The sequence below is a fragment of the Aulonocara stuartgranti genome (assembly GCF_965226115.1).
Source record: "Aulonocara stuartgranti genome assembly, chromosome: 23".
In the NCBI taxonomy this organism is placed as follows: Eukaryota; Metazoa; Chordata; class Actinopteri; order Cichliformes; family Cichlidae; genus Aulonocara; species Aulonocara stuartgranti.
Window position 1 is genome coordinate 18,843,763 of NC_138958.1, and position 24,787 is coordinate 18,868,549.

At 40.8% G+C, this 24,787-nt stretch overlaps 2 protein-coding genes across 2 annotated transcripts; both read right to left on the minus strand.

Annotated features, from left to right (window-relative positions):
* Positions 1-5,648: 5,648 nt before the first annotated feature.
* On the minus strand, positions 5,649-11,775 carry LOC309700818 (T-cell surface glycoprotein CD4-like). Its single transcript, XM_082524653.1, has 3 exons — positions 11,663-11,775; positions 7,923-8,237; positions 5,649-7,419 (listed from the first exon to the last, which is right to left on the minus strand). The coding sequence occupies exons 1-3, from the start codon at positions 11,745-11,747 to the stop codon at positions 7,301-7,303; spliced, it is 519 nt and encodes a 172-aa protein (XP_082380779.1). The 5' UTR covers positions 11,748-11,775; the 3' UTR covers positions 5,649-7,300.
* Positions 11,776-13,777: 2,002 nt separating this feature from the next.
* On the minus strand, positions 13,778-16,298 carry LOC309701227 (uncharacterized protein). Its single transcript, XM_082525327.1, has 3 exons — positions 16,202-16,298; positions 14,963-15,277; positions 13,778-13,948 (listed from the first exon to the last, which is right to left on the minus strand). Exons 1-3 carry the CDS (start codon positions 16,281-16,283, stop codon positions 13,812-13,814), a joined length of 534 nt encoding a protein of 177 aa, XP_082381453.1. The 5' UTR covers positions 16,284-16,298; the 3' UTR covers positions 13,778-13,811.
* Positions 16,299-24,787: the final 8,489 nt, after the last annotated feature.

Consider the following 24,787-nt stretch of genomic DNA (forward strand, 5'->3'; position numbering starts at 1 on the left):
GTTAAAAGAGCTCAAATAGGTAAAAACTAAGAAACAGCGAGTAAGTGGCGGTCAATGTTGAGTACAATAGCTAATGCTTCTGTCAGCTAAGGGCTTTTTATTTTTTATTTTTGATGAATCTTTTCATTATTTTCTCACCTAACTCTCACAATCATTCTCATTCATCCATTCACAAACTCCAAACTTGTTAGTGCCTGTCATGCTTTTTTCTCTTTTTTTCTCTGCTTTGCTGGTGACTGTGACTATCCAAGTAAAACTTGAATACAGTTAATCTAAAATACACTTAGAAAGCATAGACATCTTACCAAGTTCACTGTCTTCCAGCACTCTCAGTAATGCCTCGCATAAAAAGAAAGATGGAATGGACTCAGTGCTGTTATCTCTAACAAGGAAGAGACCAATAGGATCATGGGGAAATAAAATGAACCATAAAATGTAAATGAAATGAAGAGGGACAGCCTACTATTCATGCTATAGCCATCACCTGGTGTTACAGCCGAACTGAGTGAACTGGTGAAATGAAATAAAGAACACCATTGTTGTTGTTTTTTGTAATTTTAGTTTCGTACATACTGCAGGTGTCTGGAAGTTTTGGTTGCCCTACCTAAGCATCTACCTAGCTAAAGCTAAGCAAACATAAAGGAAGTAACTTTTTTCAAGTAGCAGATAATTTGTAAAAGCAACGTTTCTATCAGTTCAAAAAAAAAAACATCAGTGAACACACAAACTGTGTGTGTGCAGTTTGTCATATGTCAGATATTGGGTGTGTGCATGTGACATCATGTTTTTTCATATTGTTACACATGCAGCTAAACAAACTGAGGTGAACTAACTATGTTATTTAAAACTTGCATGGAAATCCTCTGCAAGTTAGTGCAGGATAAACAGGTTAGTTTGTTAGTTAGTTTGCTGCAAAATCAGCCTCTACAATAAAGACAACAGAAAATAGATATATATTTTATTTTCCTTCTTTTTCTTCACATTCAAGCTGATTATAATCAGAATTAGAAGTATTAAAAAAAATATACTAAAGTTTGTATTCCCATCTACTGATATTATTGTATCATTATGTTAACATAGCACAAGGTTCAGTTAGCTTTGCACAAAAATAGATGCTCACTCAAAAGCAGAATTTGTCAGCCATGATCATATGACATTAAAGTATCCAGATTACAAATGCAATGTCGATGACTTTTGGGGTGACTGTGGGTTTGTGCTCCACCCCACGGCTGTATGTTTCCCGATTTATGAAATCCTGGAAACACCCCTGCTTATACCTTCTTTTTTCTCCAATTTCCCTTTATCTTTTTGTGTTTTAATAATTGAATATGTTCATTTTGTGTGATAAATATTTTGTGTGTGTGCATGCTTTCAGAGATATTGGGTTTCTGTTCACAGTCACTGCACTGATTGAAGGCAGAATAAATAACATGAAAACTTTCAACCTGGCAGCTGTGTAAGGTGAGCGATTCTCTAAAAGATACACGCAGACATCATCAAACTGGGGCTCTTGTAGAGATGTTACCCCAGAATTGATAGTTTCTCTTCATATCTTCATTTTTGCTCCATGGATAGATGATCCAATTTGTCTTGGCCTGAGGCAGGTGAACAAAAACAAAACTTTTGTCCAGCAGTACGACTGACTGTCCACTACTGGGAGTCTGATGTTTTGCTCACCAGGGTAGCAAGTCGGTCACGTGACTGTATACTGTATGATGAGATAAGTTCATATTGCTTGAATGTGTTGTTACAGTAAACAAGAGCAGAATAAATGAAAACAAACTCAACAAAAACCTCTCAGCTTTGAAATGAAAATACACCAGAATGTATCAAAAATGAATCAGATGTGCAAATATCACATTATTATGAACAAGAGCAGCTTAAAGAACCCCCAGAAAACCCCGAAAGACATTTCAAAGAAATACATTTAAACTTCTTGAACATCACATTGTAATACCATGGCCCTTGTAACCCACTGTTTATTTCTGGCCACTAGCTCCCACAAGATTTGGGTTGGGTCCTGTAGGATGCCAGATGCCAATGCTGGGCTCTACCACAGAACTCCAGGTGTGTTTAACTCCTACTTCATATGCAAATTTCAGAGGTGAAATGAAACCCTGCCCTCCTACGTACACACTGGCAGTCTCAAAAAAATGATTAACGATTTTTTTTGCACTAGCAGCAGTAGTGAATGACAGTACTGACCAGTCTGTGTTGGAAACCGTGCTTCATTAAGAGTTAATGAGAAAGATCAGAAATGTGAGGTTTGTAGTGAGATGCAGGTGGCCCGGCATTGACTTGATGTCTCCAGATGAAGGTCCAGAAAAATTCGTCTCAGGTTTGGAGACACATTTATCTGCAATAAGATAAACCACATGAGGCAGTAGCTTTGATATCACTTCTTTTTCTTGCATCCTATACATCTTCTAATGATATAATGTGGCATAGGATTCAGAATGAAAAGAAACTTCTGAATTATTAATCCAAGCAGTTTTTCACACTGGGAAGATGCTTCTTTATTGACTGTAAGAACCAGAAGAGTTTTGAGTGCTATAAGATTATATGCTGTTTGTGGGGAGTGTGATCGGTAGGAGTTCTAATTTAACTGTATTGTTTGAGCACATTAACTAAACCACATGCCATAGATGGGAAAATGTTGCTTACATCGCTTCACTGAAATTGGATATTCTCCAACTATAAGATCTCTGACGGTTGTTTGACATCATTTATTATGCCTGCCTGGATGTTTTGTTTGACCACAGTGATACGAGCACACTGAGCTGTGGGAGGAGTCTGAGTGCGACCAACCTGACACAGTGACCTCGATGACCTTGAAGTCCATCTGTGGGATGATGCACTTATAGAAATTGCTGTCTGATATCTGGATGCTCTTCAGGAGGACAGAGACGTTTCCCTCTATGTACAGATGAGGAAAGCTCTGAACCTGCCCTCTAAAAGTCTGATGTTGAAAGCAAACATCTGTGTTGCCATCAGTGATGTCCAACAGGATTCTGCCTTCTCTGTCCTCCCAAAGAACCTCAAACCTCTGAGATAAACGCTGCAGCTCGGAGCAGATGCAGGGCAGCAGGACGTCATGTCCAGCCGGAGTGCAGACATCCAGAATGCTCACTGACAGATACACAATGTGTGTAACAGGAATAGGACGATATATAAAAGCATGGCTCAGTGTGAGCTACACATGAGATAATGTTTAGCAAAGCCCCTCACAGATCCCAGTCTGATCTCTCTGTTCTGAAAACATCAAACACACTGATCACTGCAGACGTCTGCGGGGGATTTAAACCCTTCCAGTGATTGAGAACGAAAAGGAACACAGAGGAAGACTCACCTTTGTCAAAGCTGATGATGAAGATGGTGAAGAGGACAGCGGGGCTGTAAAGCAAAGATATAATGTGTCAACACACGACTGCAAATATATCTCAGTGAGAGCAGGTGAACTACAGGCCTCTCCCCAGTCTCTGAATACTGCAGTTTGGCTGAACAGGGCACAGATACAGGCCACTTTAAACTCTCAGCAGACCACAGGTGAGGCAGCGTTTTAGCTGCAGACATTAAATTGGATATGTTTGAAAAGACCCGAGGAACTCACAGACAGCGCATACAAATAGAGAACAGGCTCTGGTGATTCTGCAACTTTGCAGTCACTGTGTTTTCCATGCTCCCCTCCGACTGCAGCTAGCTACAAAGTGATCAATCCTAGCTATTTTGTCAGCCTTCCTGGTGCTGCCCACTGAACTCACTGCATTTCCTGTGCAGCAGAGCCGCAGACCACACCCTGCAGCACACCCAAGGATTTGTGTGGCAGTTTCACTTTTTTTGCCATGAACGAACACAAATTATATTCTGACATCTTGAGATTACAACTAATTCAAAACTCTGCCATTCATTTGTCCCATTGGAGCTTAGTAAGGCATCATATGCCCCGTCGGATACTAATATCACACAAAGTTGCTTGACTGGGCAAAAATGGGCAACTCTTATAACCTGGTAGGAAACACAAAGAATAATAAATTTCAAGTGTTGAGTTTACAACAAAAGCCTCAATTGTGTCATTTATTACAGTAAATCACAACGAAAGAGCATTTTAAAAAAGGCATTTTAATAAGTTTCAACCAGAAGTGGCTGTGATGGAGCCAAGTGGTACAACTGGATGCATATAATTATTATATTTCTACATATACAATTATAGTATTGATATATTTAAGCAGCTGAAGTTGGAGCAAAAAGTAAAAAAAAATAAAAGCATGTGAACTAGACAGAAATGGCCATCATAGAGGGTTAAATCATATTTGATCAGAGACTGAAGCTTTGAGCAACACCTAGTGGCCGTATGACACCGCCGCTCCAATACAAGCTTCGTAATTAAAGGTCCATCGTCCATGAACCACTTTTTTAAATCGTCTTCAGTGCAGAAAAATGCATGTGACCAAGGGCGTCACATGATTGGATCAACACTATCAAATGGTCCAAACCATTTGATAGTGTTACGTAACGTGTGAGATGCGTGTGAACGTGTTTTTGAAAGCAGGAGAAAAGAAACTAAAAACTGTTTCCACAGGCACGCCTTCTTCCAACCACTGCTTTACACAAGTTTATAGATCCATCTTTGCAAAACTGTATTTATATCATTTGCATAAGCCCAAGTTACAGCCAGCACTTTGTTACAGACACATTCTTCTGCTGTCTCCTATTTCACCACTAGATGTCGCTGAAACTGAGCTTTGAATGAATGAAGTGGTTCAATACTGGTGCATTTCTTCATTTGGGCATCACAAGTTACACCCAAAGCCATCAAGCTGCTGTTGAACTCCAAGTTTAAGGAACACGTATCCCCAACAATATGTCACTGCTGCACCACTAACTTATCCAAAGAGTGTCCATCAGTCTTGAACAAGCTCTGCTTCTGCCCTGTGCTCTGCTACTTGCACTATAGTCTCCAGCACATCAGTCCATCCACACAGAGCCACAGCCCTGAGCTTCGAATGTGGTGGAGGAAACCACGCAGAGAGCTGGCTCCAGGCTGGAAGACTGTGCTGAAACTAAAAGAGTGCTTGTGATCAAAATAAAGCCTTTTAGCACGCCAAGTGTACGCTGTGTGCATCCAGTCTCTTCACAGTGACAAAAGCATCATTTGCTGCTGGCTGACTGTCTACAGTCATAGACACAGTGACCTCAGTCCCTCCCCTCTGTACAATCTCCTTGTTTTTGTGTTCCACTTAAAATGTGTAAACATTAACGCAAGCGGGCTTCAACTATTTCAGAGCTGCTGCTGTGATTTCAGTCAAATCGAATCTTTTGATGTTTGGTTTTAGTCTTTTTCATTATTAGTGCATTTATAGCAAATGCCAGAACCCAGACTTAAGAAGCAGCATCAAGCTTGTGATAACAAATGTTTACCTAATTATAAAAAAACCAAGAGACCAAAGGTGTAATAACAGCTGTGTATTGTCTTTTATATCTGTAGAAAGTATTTAAACCCAGGGCTTTTCCGGTTCAGGAGAGACTGCTGGTCGTTTGTTCTGCGATGGCTGCTCTCGCCAAGCTTGGTTATGTTTTTTTTTTTTTTATTAAAGGATAATAGCTACTACTCACCGTTTGTCTGCAAACTTTATTAAATGAAAACTTCCACAACACTATAAAACAGCAGGGCTGGAATGCATTGTGCAGACATAATTTTTGCAGTCCGACTTCTGCATATTGTAGCGTCAACATGGAAGACATCCGCATCACATTGTTAAGGAGAGACGAGTGTAAGAGGAAGTGTATCAGAGCATCAGTCAGCTGCTTCAGGTCCAGCAGGAGGCGAGGAATCAGAGAAAAACTCAGAATTTGTTGCAGAAGACCTGGCAGTGAGCAGGTGAGGTTCACAGAGTCTATTGCCATGGTAACTGACTCAGAGTTAAGTAAATTCTCATTCTGGAACAGAAAACCTCAGTGTCCCTGATCTCAGGATTAACAAAGTTGTTAACTACACCTGCTTCCAGCCCAGATTAACAGATTAACTGATTGGTTGACAAGCATCTTTTTTTGTTGTTTTTCAAAGAAAGATAACTCCATCTCCACCTTCACAATGTAATTTCTAATAGTTAAAATCATCCTGGTCACAAAAGATAAATTCAAACAAAAGAGGATCCAGTTATGTTCTCTGAGGGACACCTTGAGAAAAGTTTCTTACTACATGTTCCACTTTAACAGTACAGAAAAGCCAAATATTATTTGTTCTAACTACCAAACAGTGCTCCTTAGTGTCTTGATGCATGCTCAATCGTTTATACTGCACTAAACTGCCCAGTATTTTTGTGCAACATTTGAATAACACAAAGTTAGTCTATTTAGTTTGGTTTTCAGGATGTTTCACAATAAAAAAAAAACATAATTTATTAAAACACACCAAATCCAATATGTGATTACAAATTATTACATCAGACATTTAAATGTACAGTCTTTACCTTTAAATCTAACCTCTCTTCTTTCTCTCCTGTCCTCTTTCTTATCTTATCTTATCTTATCTTTTTCCATCTCTGAGTGAAGTTAGCGCATTCTTTTTTCGCCCTGTGAAATACAGCAGCTGGACCTTTAGCTAACGACACACTGTGAGACAAATTGAAATCAAACAATTTGTGTGTTTGCTGATGTTTGTTAATCTGATAGAAACACTGTAGAAATTTTGAATCGTGGAGAAACGTTACTCCCTTTATGATTATTCCTATTCTGTAGCATTAGCTAGATGCTGAGTACAACTTTGGGACACCTGCACTGTTTCCGGCCCACTTTAACCCCCGAGTATACAGCTATTGATGATACTGTTGAAAGAAAAGTAAGGAGTCTGTTTTAAAAATGTGAGGAGTAGAAAATACAAATATTTGTTTAAAAATGTAGGAAGTAAAAGTCAGAAGTTAGAAAAATAAATATTCCTGTAAAGTACAGATACCTAAAAACTCTACCTAAGTACAGTAACAAAGTAATTACGTCCCACCTCTGGTTGCTGGTACTGCTGTTCACGCACCGACAGCTAACGTGTTTGTTACTTTGACACATTTGCTGCATCTATTTTTAGTTTTTTTTTTTTATTGTTTTCTCTCAGCTTCTCATCTCCACTTTTAGTCACTTCTTCCACACTACATTTTTCTAGCTGAGTGAGCGCACAGCAAAGTTAGGGAAGGGACATTACATTAAAAGATGTGACTGAAAATGAACAAATGGGCTGTTGTCCATCCTTGTATTGTGGGTGCATAGCAGCACTTCAAGCCGGCCCGTTGGCCCACTGGGAAATGCCAGATTACCAGTCCAGCCCTGGCATTAACTTTAAAGAGCAGAAAAGCACAAACAGAGGAGCAGAGAGGAGAACCAGGTGGTGGCTGAAGGAGGTTACTGTTGCACCATGTGATGTGGGTTTCTCTGCAACACAAAATACAAAACATAATTTTAATAAGAGTTGACAGTATGAAAAAAACAAACCAAAAAAACATAAATTATTATTTTTTCTTTCAAGGAAGAAAACCTGAACTTGTGATCCTCATTTAGACTGAAACCAGCTACAAGAAGCACATCCTCTTAGTGGTACAGTAAATTAACCATGCATTCTAGTGAGTCAGTAAGCTCTCGATGATCTGTTTCCTGTTTGATCCAATTGGTTTTTAACATTACTGCTGCTTCTAGAAATAAACCTGACACTGAAATACAGGAATATAATTTGTGAGTTGATCAGAAACAAGCAATAGATCATCTTTAAACACAAGGACCAATTATACAAAACACCCACAAGAAGTTCTGTCTGCTGTCTGCTGTTCTGTCATCTGATGCCACAGGTGTAAGCAGTCGTTCCGGTGTAGCACATTTAATCTATTGATGTTTGTCTGTATTCCACCTTCCTAATAAGGTGCTCGTGCTGCTGAACTGACCTGTGACATTCAGAGTCATCTTGGCCTGATAGTCCACTTTGGGGATGTCGCACTCGTATGGGCCGGCATCGTCCATCCTCAGATCCTTTATGAGGATGGAAAGGTTTCCGTTCTTGTAATAGTCTGGGAAGCTGAACACTCGACCTGTGAACTTTGCATCTATTTTATCCTGTCTGCTGTTGATGATGTCCAATACAACTTTGTCATCCTTGTCCCTCCAGAAGGCAGTGACCGGCTCGGACAGCTGGTTAGAGCAGATGCAAGGCAGGAGGACCTCATCCCCGATGAAGCCAGTCCTCACAGACTGGCTGCTGCCTGCAGGACAACAGGACAGGTGAGTAACAGGTTACCTGTGCACAGCTCCACCACAGCTCTTTGGTTTAGCACATTTGGTGACCTCAGTAACACAGCAGAATCAACACTTACTGGATGCTCTTCTGCTGGAGGACAAAGTAAAAAACTCAGCAAAAACTCGTGAATTTCTCCAAACATAGAGAGGCCTGTCACTTTTTACTATCATTAAAATCCTCCACATAATGATGAAAAGACTTGAGCTCCAATCCTGGATGCTGGCTTTTCCATTGCTGCTGCACTGCCTAATGAATACTCAGTGCTGTGATGAATCTGAATGGCTGTGAGTGAGTGACCTAAAAACATCAACACCTCATTGCAAAAGTCATTCACTCAAACAGAAGCAGTTCTTTACTGCTATCCCTGCTCAGCTCTAAATCTTTGTTGTTGGACTTTAAACGGCCTCAAAGACTGCAGACTACGAACACATTTTTCAAACTTGAATCGAAGTCCTTCAAAGTTCCTCCTACGCCTTGATTTTCAGACTTGACTTCATTGTAACTGAAATCTATACAGATTCTTTCATTATATTTTTATTATAAACTGAATTATTTGTAAACAGTATAGATGAGGTACACTACATTCCCCAAAGTATTCAATTGTCTGCCTTGACATATGAAGTTGAGTGACAGCCCATTCCTAATCCATTTAACATTCTGTCATTGTCCTGGATCTGAGCGACCCAGGGTCCCTGAGCAGTTATGGACATGTGTATTTTTGGTGCTGCTGTCCCTCGTCTTCCTGGTTTGTGTCTGTGTGTGCGTGTCTGTGTGTACTGAGCACTGGTCTACAGGAGTCTTCAGGCCTGGTGGGTGTGCCCTACCAGGTGGCTGGCCACACCTGAGGAAATGATCACACACACCTGCAGCTGATCAACCATCATCGAGGGAGCTACAAGGCAGTGTGGCTGAGAGCTCCTCGACGCTGGATCGTCGAGTGACTTCCTGTCAGTTTCTCAGCAAATGTGCGAAGTAAGTGCCAGTCTGCTGTTGTGTGAAGGTACTCATAGCCGCCTTTGTGTGTGTGTTTCCCAGGATGATTTGTGGAAACGAGGAAGCAGCTGACGCAGTGTACATAGGGAATGGGGACACGGAGCATGGGTGTAGGGAGAATGGTAAATGGCCTGTATTTATATAGCGCTTTACTAGTCCCTAAGGACCCCAAAGCGCTTTACACACCCATTCACGTACACATTCACACACTGGTGATGGCAAGCTACATTGTAGCCACAGCCACCCTGGGGCGCACTGACAGAGGAGAAGACAGGGAGCGGGAGTCGGGAACACACTGGGGATTTATCATTGTGTATTAGTTACGACACTGTAAATAAACGCACTGCTTGCATTGAAGAGTTCTGCATTTTGGGTCCTACTTCCCCACACACCCACAGTTGGCCAGTGCTAATTGTGACACATTCAATTCAATGTTTTTTTTTATATTGCACTAAATCAATACAACAGTTACCTTAAGGTGCTTAATATTGTAAAGCTAAGACACTTGAATGATACAGAGAAAAGCCCAACAATCAGACAACTCCCTATGAGCAACTACTTTGGCAACAGTGGGAAGGAAAAACTCCCTTTTAACAGGAAGAAACTTTCAACAGAACCAGGCACAGGGAGAGACAGCCGTCAGCTGTGACTGGTTGGGGATGAGAGGAAGGAGACAGGACAAAAAGACCTGCTGTGGAAGAAAGACAAAGATGAACATTTCATAGAGCCGTAAGGACCCCACGGACCAATGGATGAAATCAAATGTAATGTCCTTTTCTGCTGGACAAAACAGATATAATGCACTCAGGCACACAAACATATACATCAGCGATTCTTGGCCACCTTGCAGCCTCTTTATTCTGTGCATCACAGTATCAACAGATGCCTTGATCAGCTCTGCTTTTCACTTACATGCAAGTACATACTCACAAAACTGGATCTAAATGCTCTGCTGCTCACAAAGGAAACAAAAACTAGTTCCTTTTTCTGAATTTAGAGAAATAAAATTTTTCACTCTCCGATCTCTGTTTCTTACTGCTGTAGATGTGCGTTCATCCATATATCTTTTTCTGCTTATCCTGGGCTGGACCGTGGGCACAAAACCCTAAGCAGAGAACCCCAGACCTCCCTCTCCCCAGCCACCTCTTGCAGCTTGTCAGGGCATGCTGGAGAGATAATTTCTCCAGTGTGTCTTGGGTCTGCCCCGGGGCCTCCTATCAGATGCCCAAACCACCTCAACTTGCTCCATTCAGTGTGGAGATAGTTCATCCACTCCATGTTTAAAAGAAAGGCCAGCTACCCTTCAAAGAGTAAGCTGATTTTTGCCGCTTGTGTCCAGAATTTCGTTCTTTCAGCCAATAACCAAAGCTCATTAAAATAGTTCAGGGTAAGGACATAGGTTGAATTGAGTAAATTGAGTGCTTCGCTTTTATGCTAAGCTCTTCACCACGATGGACCGGTACAGTGTCCGCATCACTGAACCTGCGCCAATCCGTCTGTTGATCTCCAGCTCCCCCTCACTCATTTACAAAACCCAGAAATACTTAAACTCCTCCATGTGGAGGTTCTGATTCTCATTCCTGCTGTGTCACACTGCAAATCGCTCCCGACAATACCCTGAGTTGAAGTCCTGGTGCTGTACATGTTTTTGTTTTTTATGTATATATTAAAGAGAAATCACAATCAGACAAGGTGTTTACATTCAGAAAATAACTATAATGTGATCAGTGGAAACTACTGAATCATTAAGGCTGCTTTCTAATGCACAGTAATGGACCTATAGTTCCACACAGATGTTGTTTGTGCATGTTTCCCCTGTTTGCTCGGAAGAACCTGGCCTGATGCAATGACATGAGTCAAAGCATCAACAACATTATCATCACTGAAGTAAAGAAAACAGTAAACTAAAATTAGAAAACCCTGTGTGGCAACTGAAGAGAAAAAAATCCCCATCTAAACCCAAAGAAAAACAAGTTGAAAACCATAATTACAGCAGAGATTACAGGGCTGATCTTCACCCACAGATCCAGACCTCTAATTACAGCTGAGAGCGCTACAGTAGCATGTGGAGGTTTACTCGGCTGGTTTCAACAGGCATGCCTCAGATACCAGTGGTAGGAACTAAAACTGAGATAAAAAAAAACAAAAAAACCTGCAGACAAATTGAAGTATTCTGTCCTCTAAATTAGGTACAACAAATAGAATAGAATAAAGCCCACCACCCTCACACCTGGTGATCTTTGCTCAACATTCTCCCCCCATGAATCACAGCACTTATATCAGAGAGTGTGTACTAATCTCACCTCACAGCTGTCAGAGTCTGTGAGCTGGAAGGACTCTGAGGTCGTTGTTTCTCCCGATGAATCACAGTAAACAGGTTTTAAAATATAGTCTCACCTGAGCTCAGACTGCACAGCAGACACAGCAGCATCACCGAGCTGCAGAGAGGCGAGCACCGACAGACACTTCTGAGGATGACCATACTTCTTGCTGCTGGTGTCACAACTGAGAGAAAAATGGATCCTCCCCGAGATGAGCTGTGATACCCAGCAGGGCTGTCCTGCCTTACTTTACTTATTTATTTTGTTTATCTGTCTGGTCTCCGCCCATAACCACGGCTGCGTCTTAAAACCAATGCTTGGAGATGACAGAACTTCAGTTGTAAAAAATGCTAGCCAAGTGCCCATTGCTATTTAAAAAATGCAATCTTTCTCAGCAGCTTCTGGATTCTTATTCAATCTGAAGAAGTGCTAACTTTTTCACCCCGTAACCCGTTAACACTCAGGGCTGGATCTACATGGGTGGCTTGGGGTGGCATGTGCCAACCTAAAATAATCTCTTGCCACCCTAGTTTTGTATATGACAATTTATTTATTAAAATAAGCCAGCATTAACAATGTCACCCTAGCTACAATTTATATTGAATATAAACTCTAAAACTGAATATATTGCATTGTGTTAAAATCCACAGTTAAAAATGATTCAGCCCATAGCGCAGACCGGCTTTATTTCCTGTTGTCAGCAGCAACCAATGCCTATGAGTGCCTGTGGTCTACAGCAATCTCCTGTGGACATTTTGAAAGTTACTCCGCGCTGGCCACCCGTCCTGATTTACTGGGACCAGAACTAAGGGTACAATGATCAGGTGATCTTTTTTATTGAATAAAAAAGATGTATAAATACATAAAATTACCGCTATACTACATTTTTATGTAATAATTAAACATCTCCATCATTAGCATGTATGCAGTGGGTCCTCCTTGTGGCAGAACAAAAGAAAACTGCACAGAAATGTTTAGTCTTATTTAGTTTTAGTCGGGTTTTTATTAAGAATGATAGATGAACCTGCAATATCACACTTAGCGACACAACAAAGGTAAATTCTAAAAAACAACCACAGACGGAGGAAAAGAAAAAAAAAACCTACACAGGCTACTTTTTCCTACATTTCCCACAATGCATCCAGATGTATGTATCAGGTATCAGTTCAATTCCTTGGATTTGTTAGTCTGCCTGTCAATAAATCCTGTTTCTTGGTTTCTCTTTTACTTTTACTGATTTCAGTTTGTGTGCTGGAGGAGGAAAATAGTGTAACAGTCTGCAGCGTAGAGATGGACATAAATTTTATTTTTTATAAAAGGACGAGAACACGATGGTAAAGTGCAAACTCTGTTCAGAACAGAAACGACTGCTTTCTGATGCTAACACAGCTTTGGAGCTTTGCAGCCATGCTAACACATGCTAACGCTAAGCTAGCTAAGAACCCAGAGTGTTGATAAAGCTTAATGAACGCTGACCCCAGTCCAGCAGCCAGACCCCGAACTTCAACAGGTAACAAACCTATGAGCGGTCTGGCTGCAGCGTCCATTTCAACCCGTTTGTGTTGATACAGTAAAATCATCGTGGCAATCGCATTAAAGTCTCTTTGTGTTGTTTTTCATCTTTGCTTTGTGCTGTTGGTTTTGTGTTTACCTCAATCATATATCAACTAAACAAAGTAACAAAGAAAACTTATGGAAATGAAACATTTTGCGAACAATCCGTTGCTCAGCATCAGACAAATGACGAGCAGAATTATTCTAGTGAACTAAAACTAAAAACAGGAGATGGCAAAATTACAAACTTTCTTTACTTAAGTAGAAGTGCAAATGCCTGTGATATAAAATACTCCAGTAAAAGTTAAAATACTGAAGAAACTTTTTTTTACACAAGTAGACAAGTAACTCTGAAATGTACTCAAAGTAAGAAAGTATAAAGAATTGAATTGAAGAACAATTCTACTAAATCCTACTTCACTGTTGTACGAAGGTCACTCTATTAATATATTAACATAGCTACTAAAGTGCCGCTTAATGGTTGTTTATAAAGTGCTCAAACTGTGAGTGTTCAGGATATTTTGTACTTATTTGAATCAGAAACAACAGTTGCAGGAAATATAAAACACAGCAGATCAGAGATATCAATTATTTATTAATAAAGGCAATTTAAACAAGACAATACTTTAAGGTGTAATTGAGCTAAACCCGACTTAAGTTTGAACCTGTGTTTACTGTAAAGAACAGAAGAGCACAAACAGAGCAGAGAGGAGAACCAGGAGGTGGTGGTTGGAGCATGTTACAGCTGCACCACTAATCGTAGCAAGGCCAGGATGTGGAGTTGTTATTTTAATAACACCAGGTTTTTCTGCAACACAAAAAAGTTCCAGTTTAATCAGAGCTGAACATGTAAAGAAACACTGAAACACCGAACTGGTGAAGATCATTTGGAGCGTATTCTCTTATCTCCACAGTAGAATAACTGTTCATTATAGTCAGTGTTTGAGCTGTAGATGGGCTGTTTCCTGTTTGATCCACTCTGTTTTTAACACTACTGCTGCTTCTTGAAATATACCTGGCACTGAAATACTGAAATAAAAAATGTGGGCAGACAGGAAACAGGAAAAAACAAGGAAGAAAACATCTTTAAACTGAAGGAATTGAATCAAACTGGAGAAAAATCATACAAAACACCCACACGAAGTTCTGTCTGCTTCTGATGCCACGAGTGTAGCTAATTATTCCACTAAGGAATATTCAAGCCACTGATTTTGTCAGTATTCCATCTTTGCATCAAGACACCTATCAAAAAGGACCCAGTGTTTGCTTGTCCACATATGGCTAAAAAGAAGACTCAGAATAATTTTATGAGACAGTTTGGAACAATTTGTTATGAATCCAAATAAAGATATGAGCTGGATTAAGGCTTAAAATTCATTTAAGGAAAAAAGCACAGCTCACAGAATATTGTTCTTTTTCTTGTGGTGCTGCTCTTGCTTTCAGATGCAAATTTCCACTGAATTAAAAAGTCATGTTAAATAAAAGGAGTTAAAATGGTAAGAAAGATGGTCGAAGTTCACAGGTTTCAGTGCAGTTTTCATCTTTGTTAGTGTGATCAACCCAGCTAGCTTCAGTAGGATTTGGTGTTTACTGATCCTGCATGACTTGAAGGGCTGAGTGTGGACTGTAACATCTGACTTTTATTGCTTAAATGTGCTGCAAATAAAAATTAATGTGAACCAAGAACACCTGATTTGAACACTCACTCCAACTCACTGATGACTGCAGCGTGGTCCTTTTCTGCACTTTTCAAAGACCCCTGAGCTGCTGCTGCACAAACACTGAGGTGTTCCTAATAAGGTGCTCATGCTGCTGAACTGACCTGTGACTTTCAGAGTCATCTTGGCCTGATAGTCCACTTTGGGGATGTCGCAGTCATACGGGCCGGCGTCGTCCGCCCTCAGGCCCTTTATGAGGATGGAGAGGTTTCCAGTCTTGTAATGGTTTGGGAAGCTGAACACGCGACCTCTGAACTTTGGATCCATTTTATCCTCTTTGCCGTTGATGATATCCAACACAATTTTGTCATCCTTGTCCCTCCAGAAGGCGGTGACCGGCTCAGACAGCTGTTCAGAGTAGACACAGGGCAGGAGGACCTCATCTCCGATGAAGCCGGTCCTCACAGACTGGCTGCTGCCTGCAAGATGACAGGACAGGTGAGTTACAGGTTACCTGTGCACAGCTTCACCACAGCTCTGTGCTTTAGCTCACTGTGTGCAAAGTCTAGTAGAAAATGTGAATGTAGTATTACTACTGCGACCATCACTAAAACAAACCAGCTAACTAACTAATGTATCAAAAGTTATCCTTGAAATGCTTGGCTATAAAATGAATAGCCACAGGGAACATTATCCTCCATGGAGGGTACCACGAAGAGAAGAACCATCAGAGCTGCAGAAGGCTGTGATGAAGAAAGGGGTGTGTAACCCTGAAGGACCCGACACGGCTCAGAATGCTCATACTTCATTTTATTCACAATGACTGAGTTTGTTTGCAATGACTGTGTTGTCAGTTTTTCGTTTCTGCTGCAGCCGTGCCGCAGACCATTAACCTGTTTTTGTTTTTTTTTTAACTATGTTTCATCCAGTCATAAAGACCCCATGGAGTGTCTGTTTTCTGCATAGTGGACAAAAGGGTTGAATATTTGGGCACAACAACATGCACATAGGCGACTTTCAGTGACCATGCAGCCCATTTTATTGTGTGAGATAGTTGGTATCCACAGTATCAGACTCCCTGCTCAGCTCTGCTCTTCGCTTATATGTAAATATATACTTAAAATTGTGGATTTAAATCATTTGCTTCCCACATAAGGAAGAAAAACTACAAAGATCCCTTCTCTGATTTCATGGCTCAAATGTTATTTTTCACTCTCTGGTCTCTGTTTCATACTGCTGTACATGCATTCTGTACTGATACAGACTGCACTCTGTAAGTCTCAGATATCAGTGGTGCAAGCTAAAAGGACGACGCGCCCCACCGACACTCTGAACTCTTTATTGTCCTCTAAAAATGACACTTTCAGATTTCAGACTGGCTCTTCTTTAAACTCCTCTCTTACCTGAGCTCAGACTACATAGCAGACACAGCAACCCCACTGAGGTCCAGAGATACAAGCCATGAGGGTGAACAGGCCACGGCATGGACACGAGGATGAATACTTCCTGCTGCTGGTGTCTATTACAGTTATTTTTGGAGACACATACCAGTCAACTTTACTAAGACTACGTGGTGGGATTTATCTGGGGTGAGAGTGTGCAGCTGTGACATGTGGAAGGCTCAGTTCTGTAACTCTTCATTTAGCCCTCGTCCTGCATGTTTCAGCTGAGTCCCTTTCTGCTCCACCATCATATCATTATTTTATTTATTTATTCCCCTTTTGTATTTCCTTTTCCTCACAGGAACTGGGGACCCACGAGGCAACTGGATTACAGCAGTTCATTCACTGTTGCTCTCCTGGATCCACTGTCTGCAAGCTTTTCACAGGTGGAGTGTCCTGGAAACAGGGTGAGGTGGAGGCAGATGATCTGCTGTGGTGACCCCTAAATTGAGCAGAAGTGTAGGAAGTCTCTTGGAAGTGAAGACCTCCTTGCACTCTACGAAGACCAACCTCCTGTTTGAAGCAATATTAGAAATCAGTGAAGAAGCTACTTCACCTCCCTCGCTAACACAACGCCCCATTACATTAACAAAGGATCACCTGCTTATTGATAACTGGTGGTTTGTTCACTAGTCTTCGATCAGCTCCAGCCTGGATTCATGGGAAAACAACATTTCTCATAATTCTCTGCACATTGTCAATAGAGCAGATTGGTCATTTTTGTGTTCTGATGATTTTATTCCTTCTTGGGACCTTTATGAAACCTTTGACTCTGTAGAACTTTAGATAACTTCATGTTTCGAACTCTGACACCAGGTGTTTGCGCATGATTGTTGGTGTTTCCTTTTTATTATTGAAGGGACTTTACCTTGCAGCATAAAGCTGGCTGTACCAGAGCTGCATTTCAGTTAGAAAAACAGTGAAATTGGTTCCCTGTTCATATTTTTACAAATAAATAATCATACAACCTTTGACTTGTTTTTTTTATTAATAAAATGTTTTGCTTATAGAATAATTTAGAAAAAAATAATTCTTCTGCCTGCAGTGGAAACTGTTTGAAAGCGAGGCCTCAGCAGTTTATTTTGAGTGAAACTCAGGTTTCAGGTTTCATGTGAAGAGTCCAAAGAAACAAATGAAGATTTCCTGTTTGTTTAAAACAGCGATTCCTCCGAACAGCTCTAACTTTAGCTCTTCTTCATCAGTCACACACAAATAATCTGTCACATTAACAGGAAAAATACTTCAACTTCAAAAACGTTTTAATCTGTTAATACTACACACACAGACATATTTATTGATATAGATAGATAGATAGATAGATAGATAGATAGATAGATAGATAGATAGATAGATGCACACACACACACACACACACACACACACACACACACACACACACACACACACACACACACACACACACACAGAGAGAATCGGTAGACACAGTTTAAACAAAAAAAGGAAAGAAAATTTATCTCCAGGGAAATGCAGAAGCTGGATGTGTCACCAAGTGGAGACACACCTTCACTTCTCCAAACACATTTTTATCAAAGAGTTCAGTGTTTTTACAGCTCAGTCGAACTTTAAACACTAACAAAATGCAGTCTGTCCGAAGCAGAAACCAAGAATTTTCAACATACTAAAACTCAAACCAACTGAAGAATCAATAATGTATTTTTTAATGCAAACAAACTGACTTCCTTCACACCTTAAATAGCACACTAGACAATACAAACATTTCACAGTCAATATAATGTATTTAAAACAAGTATTTAAAACAAAACAATACGTGCAGTGAGAGATTCAAATGTTTCTGTAAAGTGCAATATCTTTTTCACTGCTTTTCCAGCAATGATTGTAATAATCAGTGTGAAGAATTTGCTGAACTTTTGGTGTATGTTTCTTTCTTTCTTCTTTTTATTTTTTTTTCCTTTTGCACTTTTTTTTAAAGAAATAATTATATAAATATATAAATGAATAAATAGTCAGTGCATCTTTTTTCACTTCAATGTAGCAGAAAAAACAAATCTGTACAAAATTTTCCATTAACAAGATGACCTCTAAGATTCGCAAACTTAATTGTGAACTTAACACTGCACAGTAGTGTGTTTGCATGCATGTGTGGATGTGTATGTGCACATGCATGTGCATGTGTGCTTGGTTATTTTGCTTGGTTGGCCTGCAGTGGTATTCTACATTGAAAAATTATAAGAAAACCTATTTGAAAGGGAGATTTAAGTTGATTTCATTGATACATGTGTAGATTTTTTTTTTTACATTGTACAGGCACAGTGCACATATAAACATTTTTGAGTACTTGCAAATTGGTTTAAAAAGAGTTTTTATAATGGTTTTATGCCAGTTTTAGACAGGTTGCAGGTTTTATACTGGTTTTCAAAAGATTGCAGGTTTTATACTGGTTTTCAAAAGGTTGCAGGTTTTATAAAACAAACATTTCTCTAATCATTTCTGTCGTAGCACTAAATCTGTATATTACTAATCCTCTCTATTGATTATAGTTAAAATGGTTTGGAACAATAAATAATTTTGAAATAATTGGTTGGCCAACTGTCTTGTTTTTTATAGGAAATGCAGAGCATTTTTGAACTGAAATAAAATGAAATGTAAAAAATATAGTTTGAATATATGTAAATCAATTACCTGGCTTCAACACAAACATATTAGTTCATGTTAATTTGGTTCGATGTGAATACATTAGGTTGGTTAAATTTCAATATATTAGCTTGGTTCAATAATTAAAATATGGCTCTATGTAAAAAAATCAATTTGGATCAATGCAAAATTTAAAGTTTCAGTCAAGACTAGTAATATTGTTTATATCAACATAAAAGTATCAGGTCATATCAAGTGACTCAATTTGGATTCTATGAAGCCAAATATTTTGGATGTGACAATTGGACATCATTTTTTTTAAATTTGAATAGGGTTATTCTTTTTACAGTGTATATATATATATATATATATATATATATATATATATATATATATATATATATATATAAAATGAATTCAGAGCTTGTTTTTTTTCTTTTCGGACAGGATGCCCAAGACTATATGAAACAGCACTGAGAACAGAATTACCTTACACTTACATATTTACATATGTGAGAGATATTCTTTTATCAAGTACTCAGATATAATAAAATAACACTCAGACACTTCAGCAGTTTAACGTGCACGGGTGAGAGCTCAATGGAGACTCACACCCTGCAGCAGCTCTCTGCCTTTATTTATACACAGCATGAAGCATACAAAAAAGGAAATAACATGATTATCTAGTCGAGCAGGCAGGTGTAACTTCTCAAAACGTTGTGTTCTCTACAAGGTCGTTTCTTATTCTTGGGTGGCGGTTTCCTGCTGCTGACAGATAATGTGACGGCAAACAGTTTCCGTTATAGAGCAAAGAGCCAATGGTTAATTGTGCAGCTGGTTGAGTACAAACAGAAATATAAACACTCTTAGCTGATTATTATATGAATAATAAAACCTTTAAAAGCAAAAATCCTCTGACATGCGTAATCATGGGAACAAGTGGGTTTACAAACAGGAGCAGCTGATTAGCATTAGAAAAGCTGAAATAATACCTCAACTGAAGCCAATTGTACTAAATGCACTATATGTGCACTATTACAAGAATATTTTTCGTTCTATTGCTTTCTATTAATTTATGTAATTTTAAGATAAGCAGGACAGAGTTCTTTAAAAGAAAGATTTACTTATATTCTCAAAAGTTAAGCATGACAGGCTTCTGTTTAAGAAAGAGACCTGTTTTACTGTGTTAATGTTGTCATTTTGAGCTAAAAATAAATGGCTAAATGATCATTTGTTTCCCATATGGTCATAATCACAAAAAATATGCATCTGCTTAAATCAAATTCAAGTCAAATGGTTAAAAAATAATTTCACACACAAAAAAAAAGAGCTACCACACTGGGAAGGGTGAAGACAACTGGGTTGCCCGGCCCTGGCCACGAGGTGTCCCTTATTTATTTTTCAGGGAGTTGGCAACCCTAATTAAAACATCACTGTTGGCCACATGTCGGGAAAGTTATGTGACATTAGCGATGTTTGTAATAACTTGGTTTTAAAGCCTTTACTTCAAAATATATGCCGTTCAATAGTTGACTTTAATCTTACAGAGAATGTGATGATTTTATGGATAATTAAAGTCAGTCATATAACCACAAACACAACAAGCTGAAAGTCAGTGGTGTTGCTCGGTTTGCAGTCCTGAATATCACGGCACAAGCAGGATTCACTGCACTGTTAATGTTAGCTATGTTATGTTGCTGCCTCTGTCTGGTGGTGTCGAGCCAAACTGACTTTAACGTGTGTTTGAACGAGCTGACGGTTCACTCGTTAAGCTGAAAGAAAGATGCTTTAATCACAGGAGTCACACATGTGTCCACTGTACCATCTGGGAACTCTTCTTGTTTCGTAATAACACAAACACTAAATCCTCCTTCTCTTGTGCTGTTTTGTAGCAGTGTATACACCTGAGACTATCACCTGTCTGTCTGTCCTGCACTCTCTCTCTTTTTCTTTCTCTCTGATTGTGGAATAAAAGTATGAACATGTATTTATAAGTTACACTTGTGTTTGAATCCCGCAGCTTATCACACATTTGATTTCCATGTGTGACAACTGCAAGTGTGCAGAGTGAGGACAGACTGAGGGACCCACTGCTGCACATCATCTGTGAGGCTTTGCACCCCTGATGATCACCAGGACAAACTCAGCAGTGTGTGAGGAAGAGGAGGAGGAAGAGCCAGCAGCAGCTGACAGATGGAGAGAATAGACAGACTGTTTCCTGTTTGTGAAGGACTGCTAGAAAAGTTTAACATAACTGTCTGTCCTGAATCAGTCTTATTAGGTAATGTTCAAATAATGTTATCATCCCAGTGTTTTCAGTGTGGGAGAAAGTACTCAGGGCCTTCAAGTTACACACTATGAAAGGCAGCAACAAGTTTAATATTCAGAAACCTAAAGTATGTATCAGCAGCAGAATGGAGCTAAAAATAAATGTTTGTTTCAGTTCTATGAAGCTTTGAGTATTTTGGATTAGTAGCACTGCTGTGTTTGTTGCATCTTATTGCTGTAATTGTTTATATGCTTCATATGTTCTGAGGTAAGTTGATCTATAGTGTTACATCATATTCTATAAGGATGTTATGTGTTTGTATACTTTCTGCCCAGTTTGACCCATTTAGCAGAAGTCAGCCTGTTTAAGGCTCTGATATCTATTCTGTATGACTTAAAGCAGTTATGACATGGTCTGATTTTCTCACCCAATAAAGGAATATTTCATATATCAGTCTACTCTTCATTTTACCAGAAACAGTTATCACAGCTTGTACATTTTCTTTTTATAAATATATGTAAGCAATGAGCCAAATTTAGTAATGCCAACATACTGAAGGAACAACATTTGTCTCTTATATATGATACACCTATATATGCACTGTCAAAGATACTTGTCTTTGAGTGAAGATTTAAGGTGTTAAGACATATAAATATCACCTCTCTGGTGGGGAAGGAGCCTGAGTTAGTGCGTGAGGTTGAGAGGTACCGGCTAGATCAAATCAAATCAAATCAAATCACTTTTATTGTCACATCACATGTGCAGGCACACTGGCACAGCACATGCGAGTGAAATTCTTGTGTGCGAGCCCCACAAGCAACAGAGATGTGCAAACACAACAACACAAACGAGCAAAATACAAGAATGGCCAACCTGAAACTAATAAATATATGTACAATATATAATAGTGTATGCATTTCTGGATGTGTATACTAAATATTTTCCTACGTGTGTGTGTGTGTGTGTGTGTGTGTGTGTGTGTGTGTGTGTGTGTATACACATTTTTACAAATTAAATAGTAAAAAAAAAACAAAAAAAACAAAAAAAAATAGTAATAATAAAATATATAAAATATACAGAGTTGAATATGTGCAAAACAAGTGGCATTTATATACAGTATGGAGTGCATAATGTTGAAGTTCCAGTAGTGAAGCTGAGGTGTCTATGACGTGTTCAGCAGTCTGATGGCCTGATGGAAGAAGCTGTCTCTCAGTCTGCTGGTACGGGACCGGATGCTGCAGAACCTCCTTCCTGATGGAAGCAGTCTGAACAGTTTATGGCTGGGGTGACTGGAGTCCTTGATGATCCTCCCCGCTTTCCTCAGGCACCGCTTTCTGTAGATGTCTTGGAGGGAGGGAAGCTCACCTCCAAATATCCGTTCAGAGCACCGCACTACTCGCTGGAGAGCTTTGCAGTTGTAGGCGGTGCTGTTGCCATACCAGGTGGTGATGCATCCAGTGAGGATGCTCTCAATGGCACAGTGATAGAAGGTCCTGAGGATGCGGGGGCTCATGCCGAATCTTTTCAGTCTCCTGAGAAAGAAGAGGCGCTGCTGCGCCTTCTTCACTGTTTTGTTTGTGTGTACTGACCACGTAAGATCTTCAGCCAGATGTACTCCAAGGAACCGGAAGCTGCTCACTCTCTCCACAGCAGCGCCGTTGATGGTGATGGGGGTGTGTACTTCTCTGCACCTCCGGAAGTCCACTATCAGCTCCTTTGTCTTTGCGACGTTGAGGGTGAGATGGTTGTCTTGACACCAGTGGGTCAGGGCACTGACCTCCTCCCTGTAAGCCGTCTCATCACCGTTGGTGATAAGACCCACCACTGTAGTGTCGTCCGCAAACTTCACAATGATGTTGGAGCTGTTAGTGGCTGTGCAGTCGTAGGTGTAGAGTGAGTACAGGAGAGGGCTCAGTACACACCCCTGTGGAGCACCAGTGTTCAGTGTGATGGGGGATGAGGTGATGCTGCCCAGTCTGACCACCTGGCGTCTGTCAGACAGGAAGCTAAGGATCCAGCTGCAGAGGGAGCTGCTCAGTCCTAGATCCTGCAGTTTCCTGTCCAGCTTCGAGGGAACGATGGTATTGAATGCTGAGCTGTAATCTACAAACAGCATTCTCACATACGTGTCTCTCTTCTCCAGGTGTGACAGGGCAGTGTGTAGTGTCAGGGCTATGGCATCATCAGTGGACCTGTTGTGGCGGTATGCAAACTGTAGAGGGTCCAGTGAGTCGGGTAGTGCAGAGCAGATGAAGTCCCTGACCAGCTTCTCGAAGCATTTGCTCACGATGGGGGTCAGGGCTACAGGTCGCCAGTCGTTCAATGAGGAGATGGTGGAGGATTTGGGTACAGGGACGATGGTGGCCATTTTGAAGCAGGCTGGGACTACAGACAGAGAGAGGGAAAGGTTGAAGATGTGTGTGAACACTCCAGCCAGCTGAGCCGCGCATGACTTGAGGACGCGGCCGGGAATCCCGTCCGGACCAGTAGCTTTGCGTGCGTTCACCTTCCTGAAGCACTTCCGCACATCCTCCTCAGACACAGTGTGCGCACTGACGTCATCCGCGGTGTGCACACTGTCCGGTCTCATGGTGTTCGCTGCGTCGAATCTAGCGTAGAATACGTTTAGATCCTCACACAGAGAGGCCGTGGTCTGCGGTGTGCTGGTTTTCCCTCTAAAGTCTGTGATCGTGTTTAGTCCCTGCCACATACTCCGAGGGTTGTCAAACTGTTGCTCCACCCTGTCCCTGTACTCACGTTTGGCTGCTTTGATCGTCTTCCGGAGTTGGTAATGTGCATGTTTGTAGTCCGATGTGTTCGCGGAGGCAAAGGCGGTGTTCCGTGCCGCCAGTGCCGCGCGAACATCTCCGTTAATCCAGGGTTTTTGATTTGGGAAGGATTTAACTGTTCTGGATGGGACGACATCTTCCACGCATTTCCTGATAAATCCACAGACTGAGTCTGTGTATTCATCAATGTCTCTGGCGGCCACGTGAAACATTTCCCAGTCCGCGTGATCAAAACAGTCCCGCAGCGCAGACTCCGATTGGTCCGTCCAACAGTGCACCGCCCTCCGGGTTGGTGCTTCCTGTTTCAGCTTCTGCCTGTAGGCGGGCAGGAGCAGGATGGAGCAGTGATCTGATTGGCCGAATGGGGCGCGGGGGAGGGCTTTGTACGCATCCCGGAAAGAGGTGTAACAGTGGTCGAGTAGCCGGTTTCCACGTGTGTTAAAAAGGATGTGTTGATGGAGTTTTGGTGAGACTTTCTTCAGGTTTCCCTTATTAAAGTCTCCGGCTGTGATAAACGCTGCCTCTGGGTGTGCGGTTTCCTCGCTGCTGATCGCTCTGTACAGTTCCCTGAGTGCACGGTCAGTGTCGGCTTGTGGGGGAATGTAAACAGCCGTAATAATCACTGCTGTAAATTCCCTCGGTAGCCAGAATGGCCGGCACTTAATCATCAGGTACTCCAGGTCCGGTGAGCAGAAGGATTTGACCGGGTGCACGTTCGCATAATCACACCAGCTGTTGTTGATCATGAAACACACACCACCGCCTCTGCTTTTCCCAGTAAGATCCTGTGACCTGTCCGCGCGGTGCACAGAGAACCCCGGCAGTTGTATTACGGAGTCCGGTACTTTTTCCGAGATATAGTCGGGCTCACCTCTA

Coding starts and splice junctions, on each gene's coding strand:
- LOC309700818 (XM_082524653.1), bottom strand. CDS start 11,747: ATGGTCATCCTCAGAAGTGTCTGTCGGTGCTCGCCTCTCTGCAGCTCG. Junction 8,238..11,662: donor GCTGTGCAGTCTGAGCTCAG/GTGAGACTATAT, acceptor GTTGTCCTGCAG/GCAGCAGCCAGTCTGTGAGG. Junction 7,420..7,922: donor GATGACTCTGAATGTCACAG/GTCAGTTCAGCA, acceptor TTTGTGTTGCAG/AGAAACCCACATCACATGGT.
- LOC309701227 (XM_082525327.1), bottom strand. CDS start 16,283: ATGCCGTGGCCTGTTCACCCTCATGGCTTGTATCTCTGGACCTCAGTG. Junction 15,278..16,201: donor GCTATGTAGTCTGAGCTCAG/GTAAGAGAGGAG, acceptor GTCATCTTGCAG/GCAGCAGCCAGTCTGTGAGG. Junction 13,949..14,962: donor GATGACTCTGAAAGTCACAG/GTCAGTTCAGCA, acceptor TTTGTGTTGCAG/AAAAACCTGGTGTTATTAAA.